General features: G+C 41.5%; 1 protein-coding gene and 1 pseudogene across 2 annotated transcripts in view; one reads left to right on the top strand and one right to left on the bottom strand.

Annotated features, from left to right (window-relative positions):
- Positions 1-13,836, bottom strand: part of TMEM135 (transmembrane protein 135) — a 289,014-nt gene extending 275,178 nt beyond the window's left edge. For both annotated transcript variants that reach the window (XM_070365068.1, XM_070365067.1), the window contains exon 1: positions 13,485-13,836. In XM_070365068.1, the coding sequence (XP_070221169.1) occupies positions 13,485-13,625 (141 nt within the window). In that variant the 5' untranslated portion in view covers positions 13,626-13,836. The remainder of the gene's footprint in view (positions 1-13,484) is intronic.
- A 1,842-nt stretch (positions 13,837-15,678) lies between these two features.
- Positions 15,679-16,417, top strand: LOC102266212 (cofilin-2 pseudogene; annotated as a pseudogene).
- Positions 16,418-17,059: the final 642 nt, after the last annotated feature.

Here is a 17,059-nt window from a genome sequence, read left to right on the forward strand (position 1 = left end):
GAAGGAAAGTTATGACCAACCTAGATAGCATATTTAAAAGCAGAGACATTACTTTGCCAACAAAGGTACATCTAGTCAAGGCTATGGTTTTTCCTGTGGTCATGTATGGATGTGAGAGTTGGACTGTGAAGAAGGCTGAGCGCCAAGAAGAATTGATGCTTTTGAACTGTGGTGTTGGAGAAGACTCTTGAGAGTCCCTTGGATTGCAAGGAGATCCAGCCAGTCCTTTCTGAAGGAGATGCGACTGATCTGATCTGATCTAATCTGATCCAAAAGACACAAACAGCTCATACAACTCAATATCAAAAAGACAAAAATTCCAATCAAAAAATGGACAGAAGGGACTTCCCTGGCAGTGCAGTGGTTAAGACTCTGTGCCTCCACTGCAGGGAGCATGGGTTTGACCCCTGATCAGGGAACTAAGATCCTGCAAGCTGTGCAGCGCAACCAAAAAATAAAAATTGTTTTAAATATCAAAAAAAAGTGGGCCAAAGGTTTACATAGACATTTTTCTGAAGAAGATATACAGATGGCCAACAGGCACATGAAAACATTCTTAACACTGCTAATCCATCGGAGAAATGCAAATCAAAACCATGAGCATATCAGTTCACACCTGTCAGAGTGGCTTATCACCAAAAAGACAAAAACAACAAATGGTGGCGAGGATGTAGAGAAAAGGAAACCCTCACATACTGTTGGTGGGCATGTAAATTGGTACAGCCGCTGTGGAAGACAGTATAAACGTCCCTCAAAAAACTAAAAATGGAACTACCATACGACCCAGCAATTTCACTCCTAAGTATACACCTGAAGAAAACAAAAACACTAATTCAGAAAGAGATAGGCACCACAATGTCCACAGCAACACTATTTACAATAGCCAAGATATAGAAGCCACCTGAGTGTCCATCAACACATGAACAGATAAAAGAGATGAATGGATGAATACAGTCATTAAAAAAAATGAAAATATGCCATTTGCAACAACATGGATGGTCTGGAAGGTATTGAGATTTGTGAAATAAGTCACAAAGAGAAAGACAAACCACTTACGTGGAATCTAGAAAACAAAAGTATGAGTATAACAGAAACAGACCCACAGATACAGAGAACCAAATAGTGATTACCGCTGAGGTGAAGGAAGAGGGTAGAGGCAAGAAGGAAAGGGGTAGGAGATTACTACACATAAAATATATTACATAACACAGGGAATACAACCAATATTTTAGAGTAACTTTAAATGGAGTATAATCTATAAAAAGTTTGAATCACTATGTTGTATACCTGAAATAAATATGATATTGTAAACAAACTATACTTTATTAAATATAAAATTTTAAAATAATAATAAAATAAAAACAGAACAAAACAAAACTTTGTTACTAATATATGCCAGAGAGTACAAGTAAATCTTCAAAAGTTTCCTTAGCTACTTACTATTAAACCTCCCTGTAATGAAAATCATACTATCAGGCTTCAGTGACGACCATTAAGCTTATAATCGTCTACTCTCAGTAAAAGGGCCACTTTCACATTTATAAGGAAGTTGACACAGGCTTTAAAGATAAATCTGAAAATATATAACATTGAGACAAAATATGATCAAAAACAAAACTCAGATTGAGCCCTATGTATATTATAGCCATGTTCCAAACTGAGTAAGTAATATTAATATTTTTGGTAATATAGGGATAGTCTTGAAAACACACACCTGTTACTTCAAGTTATTGCTATAATTCTCCAAGGAATACTATAGTCTTAAATCAAAACAATTCTTATAACCTGCCATCTTCTGCATACTTAAATACAAATGTGGGCTCTAATATAAAAATACCTTAATGAAGAAAAATTCAAATAATACACTTCTTATTGAAGAACTAAGTTCAGATGAAAAATAGAAGGTATGTACATACATTCCAGTCTCTCCGATAAGAATACTGGATATACTGAACTGAATCCTTAAAACAGAACCATAGCAAACTAAGAGTTCAAGCCAGAGAAGTAGGGACAATTTGAGCAAGAGAAAAAATCACAGACATCAGAAGCCCATGTGGCTAAAAAATATCAAACTGCCTCATCATTTGTTGTTACATGAATTTCCTTTAACAGAAAATAAAGCTAGTCTCAAAAGGGTTAAACTGTACTTGTAGTCACACATTTGCTAAAATTCACCCACATTGAAGTCTGATAATTAACGAATACAGAATCGCTGACTATTTTTTGATGGGGAAGACCCTGACCATCAATCTAAACCAGAAAAGAAATTTAACCATAAATTTAACTACAGGGGGGCGGAAAAGAGAGAGAGAGAGAGCACAGAAAAAAGAAAGCTTTAAAAAGACCTTCCCAGATCTTTATAGACAATTTTGTCTAAAACAACCTCGAAAGTGAAAGTGTTAGTCATTCAGTCATGTCCAACTCTTTGTGACCCCATGGACTGTAGCCCACCAGGCTCCTCTGTCCATAGGATTTCCCAGCAAGAATCCTGGAGTGGGTAGCCATTCCCTTCTCCAGGGGATCTTCCCGACCCAGGGATCAAACCTGGATCTCCTGCATTGCAGGCAGATTCTTTACCAACTGAGCTTCAAGGGAAGCCCAAAACAAACTTTATTTACCTTTAAATCAGTGAAGGAAAATAGAGGTTAAAACAGTTTTTCTAACATTTGTAACTGAAAATTTCTGACTATTTTAATTTAAAATATAAGTTTTATTAGAAGGGGATTCAACCCCAGAGAATCTGTTAATCCAGGTATTTGTATCGTCTGAGTTGCTTTATTATTGCCTTTGACCTAAAGTCAAAAGGAAAGAAATCAAATTCTTGCCCAGGATATCGGATTTAAGAAATCATTACATTATCTCTCTTTCTGTAAAGTAACTACTTCTTATTTCTCTGAATTTCCACATGCTAGAATTTGGGTTATGTGCCATAAATGTTAAGCCTGATACATATTCACTTAACAGATATTCATATATTCACTTTGTTACTTCATTGGGAAAGCCTTCCGAAACCCACCACACCAGGATAGGGTCTCATGTAACACTCTCCAGTAACATCCTGTACTTCTCAATAGCACTTAATACAGTTGAAATCAATTTTTGCATGTTTCTTTCAAGTTTATCTTCCCCCTTAACCTAAATGTCCACATACATCTTGTTACCCCACTCCTGTATTTCTGATACATTGTAGGCAATCTGTAATAGTTGAAGAATAAAATAAGGATAGGAAAGAGAGAGAAAACAGAGAGTCAGGTAAATGCAGTTACACTCCGTGAGCTCCATGTGGAGCTACAAATGCACGCACTCTGAAATTCAATCTGAATTCTGATTAAATCCCTGTCTCCTGGGCTAGAGGGTTTCTGAGATACAGATCTGACAAAGATGGGACTATGTCTACTTTATTCAACATTTAGAAATCAAAAACGATCAGAATAACAAGCTTTCTTCTGTCACTGCCAATAGACACGGAATCCTTCAAGGCAACTCCCAAACTGGACTAACCACAAAGCAAACTCCAAAGATCCAGACGCAAGAAGCCAAAGCAAGTTAGCATATGTAATGAGTCCAAAGACTAGACAAAATACATGGTGATAAGTTAAAAACGCTATAAATTCAGCATTCATATAAAAGCAACCTGCTCAAACCTGATGACACTTGATCCAGCATTCTTCCCTCTTTTCACACTTTTTTCCACACATAAATCCATTTCATTGAATATTTTTCAATGCAGCTGAAAGCAAAATTACTTAAAATCCTCATGCATTCACAGAAATTGATTCTCTGCAAGTATAATTATGAGAGAGCTTCATATACAATTTGTAATATCAATTTACAATACCAATTTGATTCACTAATAAATCAGGCTCATTAACAAATACTTATTAACTACAGTCTTATTTTCCCAAGATAAAACAGATTTGTTAGGAGAAACACACTGACAGAACCCAAGTCAGAATCGAGTCAAAATGTTTGGCCAAAGAAATCCCAGAAAAGAACCCCATCACCATAAAACCCGAGACTGCGAGCCTCGTGGCATGGCAGTCCCCCTGGGTTCCCTCACCCTCCTGCTCTCCACCCAGGCACCCCTTCCCAATAAACTCTCTTGCTTTGTCAGCATGTGTGACTCCTCAGATAATTCATTTCCAAGTGTTAGACAAGAGCCCACTCTCAGGCCCTGGAAGAGGTCCCCCTTCCTATAACAGATGCATGCACCCAAAAAAATCTTAAATCACAACAACATCTTTTTTTTTTTTTTTTGCCACACTGTGCAGCTTGTGGGATCTTAGTTCCCAGACCAGGGGTTGAACCCAGGCCCCTTGAGGTGGAAGCGCCAACATGTAACCAATGGACCACCAAGGAAATTCCCACTCCTTCTGATTTGAAGAGAATTCTCTAGTGACAAGGCAAGCGGAAATAATGCTGACGCTGAAAAATATTTACTAAGGATTTAATGGCTTTAAAAAAAAATTTAATGAAATAAATATCCATTTTAATAAGAATCTACTGACTCAGAAACAGGAACAGGAATGGATCATAACTATTTAGATCCTATATTCCAATGTTTATATTAATTTAATTTTTATCCCTGATCTATGATAACTAAAGAGACAAGTAGCAGTAAAGAACATTTGGCCAACTATATACTCAGATTGCTACAGAAAAGGGTGAGTTACAAAAGTGTTCAGTACAATAGTCTTCAACTTTCAACTAGAAGTAATATGCTGGAAGTGTATTTTGAACTCAACAGAGGTCAGCCAAAGAATAATAAAATGTCACACAGAAAACCAAACTCAACATACTCACAATCTCTTATTAATGAATAGGAAAACTCATCATCTAATTGCTCATTTGAAAGACAAAGACCAAATGACTGTTACACCTCAAAAGGGACAATAACAAATCTTGTTAAAAAATCATCATTTTCTTATGGACTGCTGCTGCTGCTGCTCAGTCGCTTCAGTCGTGTCCGACTCTGTGTGACCCCATAGACGGCAGCCCACCAGGCTCCCCCGTCCCTGGGATTCTCCAGGCAAGAACACTGGAGTGGGTTGCCATTTCCTTCTCCAATGCATGAAAGTGAAAAGTGAGTGAAGTCGCTGAGTCTTGTCCAACTCTTAGCAACCCCATGGACTGCAGCCTACCAGGCTCCTCCATCCATGGGATTTTCCAGGCAAGAGTACTGGAGTGGGGTGCCATTGCCTTCTCCCACTTATGTACTAGAAGGATACAATGAGCCCTTCACCTTCACCTCTAAAGTAGGCCTCAGGAAGAAAATCAAAGGGGGATTCATCCAACATATTTACAAATTCCATGGTCTCCAAATGTCAAATAATCCAAATATTCCCAGCAGTCTATATTGCTTAATGACTTTAAATTCTCTCCCTTTTTTAAGTAAAAAAAAAAAATCAAAAGCTTCAAAAAGTCTCATTTCTGGTCTCATTTTCTCAAGAAAATCTGCTAAAACAGTACCTTTAAAAACTCAGTGCATACTACATGCCAGAAACACTTTACATATTACGCCTCATTTAATCTTCACCAGGGCCTCCGGAGTTAAAATTTACCATTTCTCCCACAGTACAGACACAAAAACTGAGTACAGTAGACAGGTCATTTGTCTGAGATTACCCAGCTAGTAAGAAGTGAGCAAGAATTCTAACACAGGCAATTTGATTCCAGAATCCAGAATTCCCCCTCCTAAGCCATACTGAAATATAGAAATCTGAACAGCATCTTGTAAGTGGAGGTAAGCTTGGGAAGTTATATAGAATTACTGGTTTTTTCCCATAAAATAAAACCATATGAGAACATTAAAAAAAAAAAAAAAAAAAAACCCTCTGGCCATATTACTTAAATTTTACAGTTCAGTTCAGTCACTCAGGAATGTGCAACTCTTTGCAACCCCATGGCCTACAGCACACCAGGCCTCCCTGTCCATCACCAACTCCCTGGAGTTCACTCAAACTCATGTCCATTGAGTCAGTGATGCCATCCAACCATCTCATCCTCTGTTGTCCCCTTCTCCTCCCACCTTCAGTCTTTCCCAGTATCAAGGTCTTTTCCAGTGAGTCAGTTCTTCACATCAGGTGGCCAAAGTAGTGGAGTTTCAGCTTCAACATCAGTCCTTCCAAATGAATATTCAGGACTGATTTCTGTTAGGATGGACTGGTTGGATCTCCTTGCAGTCCAAGGGACTCTCAAGAGTCTTCTCAACACCACAGTTCAAAAGCATCAATTCTTCGGTGCTCAGCTTTCTTTGTAGTCCAACTCTCACATCTATACATGACTATTGGAAAAACCATACCTTTGACTAGATGGACCTTTGTTGGCAAAGTAACGTCTCTGCTTTTTAACATGCTGTCTAGGGTGGTCCTAACTTTTCTTTCAAGGATCAAGTGTCTTTTAATTTCATGGCTGCAGTCACCATCTGCAGTGATTTTGGAGACCAAAAAAAATAAAGTCAGCCACTGTTTCCACTGTTTCCCCATCTATTTCCCATGAAGTGATGGGACCAATGCCATGATCTTAGTGTTCTGAATGCTGAGCTTTAAGCCAACTTTTTCACTCTCCACTTTCACTTTCATCAAGAGGTTCTTTAGCTCTTCGCTTTCTGCCATAAGGGTGATGTCATCTACATATCTGAGGTTATTGATATTTCTCCCGGCAACCTTGATTCCAGCTTGTGCTACATCCAGTCAAGCATTTCTCATGATGTACTCTACATATAAGATAAATAAACAGGGTGACATTATACAGCCTTGACAAACTCCTTTCCCAATTTGGAACCAGTCTGCTGTTCCATGTCCAGTTCTAATTGTTGCTTCCTGACCTGCATACAGATTTCTAAAGAGGCAGGTCAGGTGGTCTGGTGTTCCCATATCTTGAAGAATTTTCCCCAGTTTGTTGTGATCCATACAGTCAAAGGTTTTGGCATAGTCGATAAAGCAGAAATAGATGTTTTTCTGGAATCCTCTTGCTTTTTCTATGATCCAACGGATGTTGGCAATTTGATCTCTGCTTCCTCTGCCTCTTCCAAATCCAGCTTGAACATCTGGAAGTTCACGGTTCACAAACTGTTCAAGCCTGGCTTGGAGAATTTTGAGCATTACTTTGCTAGCGTATGAGATGAGTGCAATTGTGGGGTAGTTTGAGCATTCTTTGGCATTGCCTTTCAAGTCTTTCACAATTAACTAAAAACTGTCCATAAGTTGTTTTCTTTTTCTTTTTTTATTCCTAGAAGTCCAACTCTTGCTTAAGTATTTATTCAGTCTAAAGGTAACGAACTGACCCTTTATAATCTAACAAGTCTGTTAAGATTCAACAGAAGTAAACATTAAGTAACCACTTTCATACTCTGAAGAAGGGTATAAACATTTGAAGGTCAATAAAGAAGCACATTTTTAAATCACTCTTTGCCAAAACTGAGAAAGGATCTTCTCTGAAATCAGTTAATGATAAATGCCAGTACCCTAATCTGGAAGTCCTGGGGAAAGACACCAGGAAAAACATAAGAAAACTGTTAGAATCACCTGAGGTAAGTTAACAAGTTTTCCTTTTAGGAAAGGCACCTAAGAATTGGAACAGCACAGAGTCCATCCTCCTAAATGAGTAACTGTGTATTTTAACTTTGCCACAAAGTACCAAGGACACTATGCTTTCATTAATTTTAGTGGTTTAATAACTGTTTCATGTGTATAGCAATGGGTACCACTTATTGTGAATGTGTGACAATAACTGAGTAAGAAATAAAGCTTTCTGAAATACATTTTTGGTATATAGATAAATTGTTAGCATATATTATAACATTTGTACTGCTGCTGGTGCTAAGTCGCTTGTCCGACCCTGTGCGACCCCATAGACGGTAGCTCACCAGGCTCCCCCATCCCTGGGATTCTCCAGGCAAGAACACTGGACTGGGTTGCCATTTCCTTCTCCAATGCATGAAAGTGAAAAGTGAAACGGAAGTCGCTCAGTCGTGTCCAACTCTTAGTGACCCCACGGACTGCAGCCCACCAGGCTCCTCTGTCCATGGGATTGTTCAGGCAATAGCACTGGAGTGGGGTGCCATGCTGTAGGCTCTTAAAGAAAAAATTCTATCAAGTGGATTGATAATGAGGATTGATGCTTTTTACAAATCAAGAAAACATGAAGATTCAATGTGAAAAGGCACAGATCACTATATTTAAAGTAATGCTTAAAATTCTCCAAGCCAGGCTTCAGCAATATGTGAACTGTGAACTTCCTGATGTTCAAGCTGGTTTTAGAAAAGGCAGAGTAACTAGAGATCAAATTGCCAACATCCGCTGGATCATGGAAAAAGCAAGAGAGTTCCAGAAAAACATCTATTTCTGCTTTATTGACAATGCCAAAGCCTTTGACTGTGTGGATCACAATAAACTGTGGAAAATTCTGAAAGAGATGGGAATCCCAGACCACATGACCTGCCTCTTGAGAAATCTGTATGCAGGTCAGGAAGCAACAGTTAGAACTGGACATGGAACAACAGACTGGATCCAAATAGGAAAAGGAGTTCGTCAAGGCTGTATATTGTCACCCTGTTTATTTAACTTATATGCAGAGTACATCATGAGAAACGCTGGACTGGAAGAAACACAAGTTGGAATCAAGATTGCCAGGAGTAATATCAATAATCTCAGATATGCAGATGACACCATCCTTATGGCAGAAAGTGAAGAGGAACTCAAAAGCCTCTTGATGAAGGTGAAAGTGGAGAGTGGAAAAGTTGGCTTAAAGCTCAACATTCAGAAAACAAAGATCAAGGCATCCGGTCCCATCACTTCATGGGAGATAGATGGGGAAACAGTGGAAACAGTGTCAGACTTTATTTTTCTGGGCTCCAAAATCACTGCACATGGTGACTGCAGCCATGAAATTAAAAGACGCTTACTCCTTGGAAGAAAAGTTATGACCAACCTAGATAGCATATTGAAAAGCAGTGACATTACTTTGCCAACAAAGGTCCGTCTAGCCAGGGCTATGGTTTTTCCTGTGGTCATGTATGGATGTGAGAGTTGGACTGTGAAGAAGGCTGAGCGCCAAAGAATTGATGCTTTTGAACTGTGGTGTTGGAGAAGACTCTTGAGAATCCCTTGGACTGCAAGGAGATCCAACAAGTCCGTTGTAAAGGAAATCAGCCCTGGGATTTCTTTGGAAGGAATGATGCTAAAGCTGAAACTCCAGTACTTTGGCCACCTCATGCGAAGAGTTGACTCATTGGAAAAGACTCTGATGCTGGGAGGGATTGGGGGCAAGAGGAAAAGGGGACGACAGAGGATGAGATGGCTGGATGGCATCACTGACTCGATGGACGTGAGTCTGAGTGAACTCTGGGAGTTGGTGATGGACAGGGAGGCCTGGCGTGCTGCAATTCATGGGGTCGCAAAGAGTTGGACACGACTGAGCAACTGATCTGATCTGAAGCATTAGAAAGTGAAGGTGATACTAAGACATGATGCTAGATGCCACAATGAGAAAGAAACATGAGAGCAGATGTACAGACCGTGAGGAAACCTGAAAGGGACAAAAGGAATCGGTTTAGCACAACACACGTAATATCTCAAATGAAAAGCAGATTTCTATAAGCTCTAAAAGACACTTCTGATTAAAATTTTCCCCCAACCCGGCTTCCCTTAAACTTCTCTTCTATCAGTGATAATGGCGACACCATCAGTCAGACTTGAAATCCTGGAAGCATGATAAACAAGCCTTCACACTGCCCCAACCTTCTCAATCTCTAAGTCCTGTTCATTCATCCTATGAAATGCCTCTCCTGTGAAATGCCTCTAAAACTGCCCTTCCATTCTCTCTGCCACTACCTTAAGCCTGCCAAATACTATTTCTTCACTCCTGAATTATTCATGAGTTCATCCATTCATACTTGCACTCATTCAGACACTTACTGAAGCACCTACTGAAGTAACCATGCTAGTTCTGAATACAAACCACCATTCTAATCAGAGGTGGAGACAAAGATCATAACAAATGCACCAACCCTTGATTAGGGACCTCCTATGTGATGACTGCTATTCCTACATACTATTATCCCATTTAAATCTTCACAACAGCCTGAAAAAGATGGGTATAATTACACCCAAAGAGACTAAGGCTCAAAGAGGTGAGATAATTTTCCTGAGGTCACACTGCTAACAAGTTACAAAGTGGGATTCCCTGAGAACAGATTTTCTATCACTTAAATGAATCCACTGCATCAACTCCTCAACAGCCTTTCCAATCCAGTGTACCCATTTCAACCAGATTCATCCTCTGAAAACACCATTCTGTACTTGTAACCCCTTTATTCCAAAAAAAAAAAAACCTCATGACATCCTCAGCCTGACCTTCAGTCTTTGAGTCAAAACAAAAAAACAAAAGCCTGTCTCTTCCCCCTACTAACTCTTCATCTTGGAAACTGCTTAAAGTCTCTAACTTTCAGTTTTCCTACCTACGAAATGGGCATAAGAGAGAGTTGTGTAAGCATTAAATAAGATAAGTAAAGGTCTAAGCACATGAAAGTGAAAGTGAAAGTTGCTTAGTTGTGCCCAACTCTTTGCGACCCCAAGGACTGTACAGTCCATGGAATTTTCCAGGCCAGAATACTGGAGTGGGTAGTCTTTCCCTTCTCCAGGGGATCTTCCCAACCCAGGGATGGAACCCAGGTCTTCCACATTGCAGGCGGATTCTTTACCAACTGAGCCACCAGGGAAGCCCAAGAATACTGGAGTGGGTAGCTGATCCCTTCTCCTGCGGATCTTCCTGACCTAGCAATTGACCCGGAGTCTCTTGCATTATAGGCAGATTCTTTACCAAATGAGATATCAGGGAAGCTAGCTACATGAGTGTTCAGTAAATAAGAGTTGTCATTACTCATCCTATGTGCAAAACTTCTGCTTCAGTCAATCAATACACCTACTACTTCTTTTACAAAACCATTTGGATTTCTGCCTCAATGCACACTTTTCTCCCTCTGCTCCATTAAGTATTTTATAAATATCTACTACATGAATCAATGTCTGTGATCCTTCTCTTCAAGGCCTAAGTCAAACGTTACTTCTTCCAAGGAGCCCTCGCTACCTGCATCTAACTTAAGTGTCACCGAGGGCATGGGGAACAAAAAAAAAATGCCTAATTATTCAAGACCTATTATGAACTAGAAAATGTGATAGTCTTCAGTGTATTACTTCACTTAATTCTCACAGAAGGAGTCAAAACAACTTGCACAAAGTCAAACAGTGAGTGAGTGAGTTGAGATTCAAAATCAGAAGCGGCTGATAGCCTTTAAAAGCCCGTTGCTTCCCCCGCACTGCCTTGTGGCACCTGGATTACACATTTAAACAACTGCCCAACATGGACAAAGAACAAAATGCTGCTATATGTTCTAAGAGCCCCAGCCACCTATATAAATACAACAAACAAAATTGTAATGAAATAACACTTATCCATACCACCTGTGGTGCCCTCTCTCTCTTTTTTTTTTTCCTATTCTTTTCTATTTCACTTAAAATAACATACTGGTCAGTTCCCACTAATTTTACTTCACAACCATTCATGAATAGCAACCCAAACTTTGAGTTACCCAGCTATATTCCAAACACAGATACAAGATCAAATAAGATCAAGAATTTGTTTTCAAGAAGTATTTAACCTAGCTGGAGAGAGAGTAATAAAACACAAACTTCTCTTGACACTTTTGCCCCTACCCCACCTGCTGGCATAGAAGAACCTATGTTTCTGTTGCTCCCTTGAACTAGTCATCATGGAACATAACCAATAAGTTATCTAGGCTGTAAATATGAAAAATATCAGGCATTCAACAAATCATTGTTGAATGAATGAGGCACAATAAAAATGCTATGGATTTTCAGGGAGAGAAAGTACATACCCTAGACTCTCCCCATATAACTTCATAATCCTATAAGGGAATGAAAAATCTCTGAATATGCCAAAAGCTCAATCATGTTTGTAGATATCCTTTTTTTTTTTAAATAAATGAGCTATAGACTAGCGACTATTCAAGTGGAAAAGCAGAAAAACATGTATCTTTGCCAAAGAAAATCAAGGAAGATATTAATCGCTCTAATGATAAGTTTATTATCAGCCTCTGCTCCAGATCCTTACTATTCAAAGTGTGACTCTTGGTCCAGAAGCATTAATATCATCTGGGAGTTTGTCAGAAATGTAGAATTTCAGGCCCCATCAAGATCTACTGAATCAGAACCCCCATTTTAACATGCTCCCCCAGCAGACTCCTAACACGCGTTTAAGTTTTAAAAGCACCAGTGAATATGATACAAATGAAACTGGCTTCTGCAAGCTCAGAGAAAGTTACCATCTTCTCCTCGGTTATCTCTGTAATAAATAATCAGACTTCTGAAGAAGTTCTACAGCTATGGCCATGACACACCTTCAGGAATATGAGGGTATAAATCTAAATTGTTACTCAATGAGAAGAACTGACCATCCACTGACTACTGACTAGAACTTTTAGGAAACATACAAAAAAATATACCTCTGCCTTCTTAGGACATAGACTCTATTCGGCAAGAAAGTAAGACAATAAACTTAAATAACCAAAGTGATCTTGGTTAATTAAAGATTAAAGAAATCTTTAATACAAAGGATGAGATTACGGGGGGGGGGGCGGGTGGAGAGATGCTGGTTAGAACATTCAAGAACAAACTAACAACTCTCAGTGATACATACACATATTTTCAAATAGTCTCTATTTAAAGCTCCAAATTTAGATTGCCCTACCTGTAAAGCTGTGGAATAAAGGACCTACAAGTGACATACAGTCAGATCTCCTAGACACTTTCACTGACTCATAGACTGGAACCACCTTACAACACCAAGCAAAATCTCAACCTGGAGACCACTTTGTGAACTTGCAAAAACACTTTGCAAAAACCTTCAAGCCACAATCCTGTCATTCCCAAATTGACACAAGATCTAAGGTCATGGGGACCTGATGTCAAATATGCCCTAAAAAAAAAAAAAAAAAAAAAAAAAAACCTGGGGGTGGGGGTGGGGTGAGGGGAACGCCAAAACAGAGGGAATTAGATGAGGAATGATTGCAGGCCATTTCTCATCCCCTAGCTGACCTACGAAGACCTCTCCATCACAAGGCAGGAGAGAGGAAAAGCAACGCAGGTGTGTGCATTCACAGTTTGAAGTGGCCCCCAAACTTAATCCTGAAGTTGAGAAGACATCCTCTCCTCCAACAGCAGACGTTCAGATGACAGCTCAACCTCTAACTCCCTTCCCCCTTCTTCTGTCCCAGCTGGATTTAGGGTATCAGCCCCTCGCGATCTCCCCCCTCCCCAAGCCCACCCACTCTGCCACCCCCCCCGCAAAACACCCCTGATGGCTCCCAAGGAGAGGCTGACAAGACAGCGAGTGCCCCGAGCCCGCCTCCCAGGAGCCCACCGCGCACACCGCCCTCGGCCTGGGGGAGGGCTGACGGCGCTCACCAAGTACAGGGGTGCATAGATTTTCAGGGACTCCTCCAGGGCGCCCCTGGTGATGTGCAGGAAAGAGAGCCAGCAGGACGGCTGCCAAGTGTGGCCGATTTCGTAGCAGTTGTGAGGGATGGACTTGCTGAGCGCCGCCATGACGAGGAGCCGCGCGCGTGGGCCGGGAGGGACTGAGCCGGCGCTCGCAAGGGAGGAAGCGGGGAGGGCAGCGCGCGCCCAGCCGCGGCGGACCAGCCGGGGCCGGCCCGGGGGGAGGCGCGGAAAAGAGGGAAAAGGTAACGCTAGCGGGGTTACTCTGGGCCAAAGTCCTCGGATGTTGGGCGCTCAGCGTATGGCTGCTCGAGGGGGCGGGGCGCGCAGCCGGGGAGGCGGGGAGAGGCGGAGCGTGCGCGCCCCCGCCGGCGCCCCCCGGCCAAGAGCGTCCCAGAGCGGCGCGCGCCGCCAACGGGGGTAGAGAGAGCGCGGCTCGGCGACGCGCCGGCCGCCCGCCTCCTCACGGCCCGCGCCGCGCGCGCCCTGACAGATGCGCCCCAGTGGGCGCGTTGGGTCACTGTGTACTCCAGCCTCGGTCCTCTCAAAGCCCAGCCAAGCAGAATCGAGAGCAGTGGAAGAAATGGATGAAATGTCTTTGTTGGGAGCTGGTGGAGGAAGACGGTTGTCAGAGGCGAACCCAGACAACCATCTTCCTCAGAACGGCCAGCTCCCCTTCCCTGGAGCGCCAGGTAGTAAATAGCTGAGGCTGTCTGCTGGTTGGGACCCAGCAGCGCCCTCGATGACTCGGCTTTCTAAGCTCTGCGGTGCCTGAGAAGGCTCAACAAATTTGCTAGTTGTGCACTTTCCCTTCTTGTAAGGGAAAGGCTAGTAGGTCTTTGTCTCCAAACTCTGGGCCACTGAGCCAGCCATTGTATCTACAGCACCGTCACAGGTACGCATCCGCCAAGTATGTAACCCAGCAAGGACTCACTTGCCCCAGGCGCAGAAAGCCAGGCCAGAGCAAACACAGCAGGTGTTAGGGTTTATTGCAGGGTACAGGGAGATTGTGAAGGACAGGGAAGCCTAGCGTGCTGTAACCCTTGGGGTCACAAAAAGTCAGACACGACTGAACAACCACCACCACCAAGCAAGGGCGTGAGAGAGATTGACTTCTTGACAAGCCTCAGATCCGCTCCCACTTTGTCTGTGAGTTAGGGGTTTCTTAAAAAGGGAAAACAGAGACTAGGATGAATCATCTTGTGACTTTTTTTTATCGTAGTTTTGGAAATCAGGATGTCTTGGATTCTCAGGTCAGGTGGCCCATGGCTTGGGGGTCTGTGAGCTCATCTTGTGGAGAAACAGGCTGAGTTTGTACATTAATGATGTTATCTGTAATAGCTAGCTGTTTTAGTATATTAGCAATGGCATCAGCAACAGCAATTTTAGTCATCTGACTAGTTGATTACTGTTCACTTAGCACAGGATTGAGGTTGTAGGAGGGTGAGAAAGGAAATTAAGTTTTAGATAGCGAGATTAATCATAAACTGGGGAAGGGAACTCGATTTTAGGGGGACTATGCTTCAAATCGTACACCTAGTAGAGGCAGCCATGGTCTTAGAACTGATGCCTGGCTAGAGGGCTGCCAACAGTTGGCATGACAAGGAACCTGTGTGGCCCATGAGACTTATAAACTCTGTAAGAGTCAGTTTCCTCACACATAACTTTCCATGTTCCCTGGATTTTCAAATTCTAAGTGTCTTAAAGCAGGAGCTTGTCATTAGACTGTTAAATACTATTACTTTTATATACAGCCCTTTAGACAAATCCCATTCGAATCTAGTCTTCATTTATTCATTCTGTAATATTTACTGAGCACATACTATTTTCAGGCAGGCTTCCCAGGTGGCTCCGTGGCAGAGAATCTGCCAGCAGGAAACGCGGATTTAATCCCTGGGTCAAGAAGATCCCCTGGAGTAGGAAATGGTAACCTGCTCCAGTATACTTGTCTAGAAAATTCCAAAGACAAAGGAGCTAGCAAGCTGCACTCCATGGGGTCACAAAGAGTGAGACACGGCTGAGCACACACACACATTATTTTCAGACACTATTCTAAGCTCGGTAGATTCGGCTGTGAACAAGAAAGATTTCCACCTACCTCTCCATCTCCTCCCAGTGCCATAGAGCTGGGGCCAGCGCTGGCATTGCAGCCCCAGGCACTATGACTTCTGGAGTTACAGTGAATGATGAAGTCACCAAAGGTTTTAATGATAAGAAAATAAATATTCTACACAAAAGAAGATGAAAGAAAGTTCTGTTTAAATGATGAGGAAAGACAAATAATTATAATAGAGGAAGCAAAACTGATCTTAACAAATGACACCAGTGATACCACGGAGGACCCCTACACATTTTGTTATGAAGTTGCTACCTCTGAAGGATTACCAGTTTGCTATGTATGATGCCATATAAACAACAAAAAAGTCTAAGAATACCTAGTATTGATCTATTGATGCCATATACACAACAAAAAAGACTGGGCTTCTAAGAGTGCAGCTTTTAAAAACAAGATGATTTATGCTAGCTCTAAAGAGGCCGTTAAAAAGAAATCTACATATATTAAATGTGAAGTGAAGTGAAGTGAAGTCGCTCAATCATGTCCAGCTTTTTGCGACCCCATGGACTGTAACCCACCAGGCTCCTCCATCCATGGGATTCTCCAGGCAAGAACACTGGAGTGGGTTGCCATTTCCTTCTCCAGGGGATCTTCCTGACTCAGGGATCGAACCCAGGTCTCCTGCATTGTAAGCAGAGGCTTTAACCTCTGAGCCACCAGGGAAGCCCATATTAAATATGAGTGACATGTAAATGGAAGGGATGAAATTGAGGAGCATTTGTCACTTGGAGAGAAATTGGGAAACATTATAGTTGTCTCACCTGAAGGAAAACTCATAAAATGACAGTCGAACACCATCTTGAGTGTTAAGCAGCTTCCATTTCTACAGCTCAGTCAGTTGGAATAGTGTTAGATTTTGTTGTTCTTTTTCCTCTTCCCCAATGGAGAAATTGAAGTTGGTGATGGACAGGGAAGCCTGGCGTGCTGCAGTCCATGGGGTTGCAAAAAGTCGGACATGACTGAACAACTAAACTGAACTGAACTTCCCCAGTGGGCCCTTTAAAAACAATACATGAAGGAAATATCATTCATTTAAGCAACATATCAAAGATTGCCATTAGACTGTTTAATACCATTACTTTTATGCACAACTCAAGAAATGCCTTCCCATATATTTTAAACAAAACAACTAGTTACCTGAAAACTAAGTTATAAGAAAGCCAAACAAGATAAGATAGCTATGCTAATAATATATTGATAGTATAAACTGAGATAATAAAAGTACTCAGATTGAAAGTCCAGAGTTACAGTGGTAGAAAAGATAAACGTTGGTCTCTCTCTCAGACCAACATAGACAGTCTTAGTCTAAGATGGTGGCTCTATATCCATCAGGGATCCCAAACTCCTTCTGACGGATTGTTCTGCAAACTGTTACCTGTGATTTCCATCCTAACTTGTAAGTTGGCCACTTCACCTTGAGCCATGA

The sequence above is a fragment of the Bos mutus genome, chromosome 29, assembly GCF_027580195.1.
Source record: "Bos mutus isolate GX-2022 chromosome 29, NWIPB_WYAK_1.1, whole genome shotgun sequence".
In the NCBI taxonomy this organism is placed as follows: Eukaryota; Metazoa; Chordata; class Mammalia; order Artiodactyla; family Bovidae; genus Bos; species Bos mutus.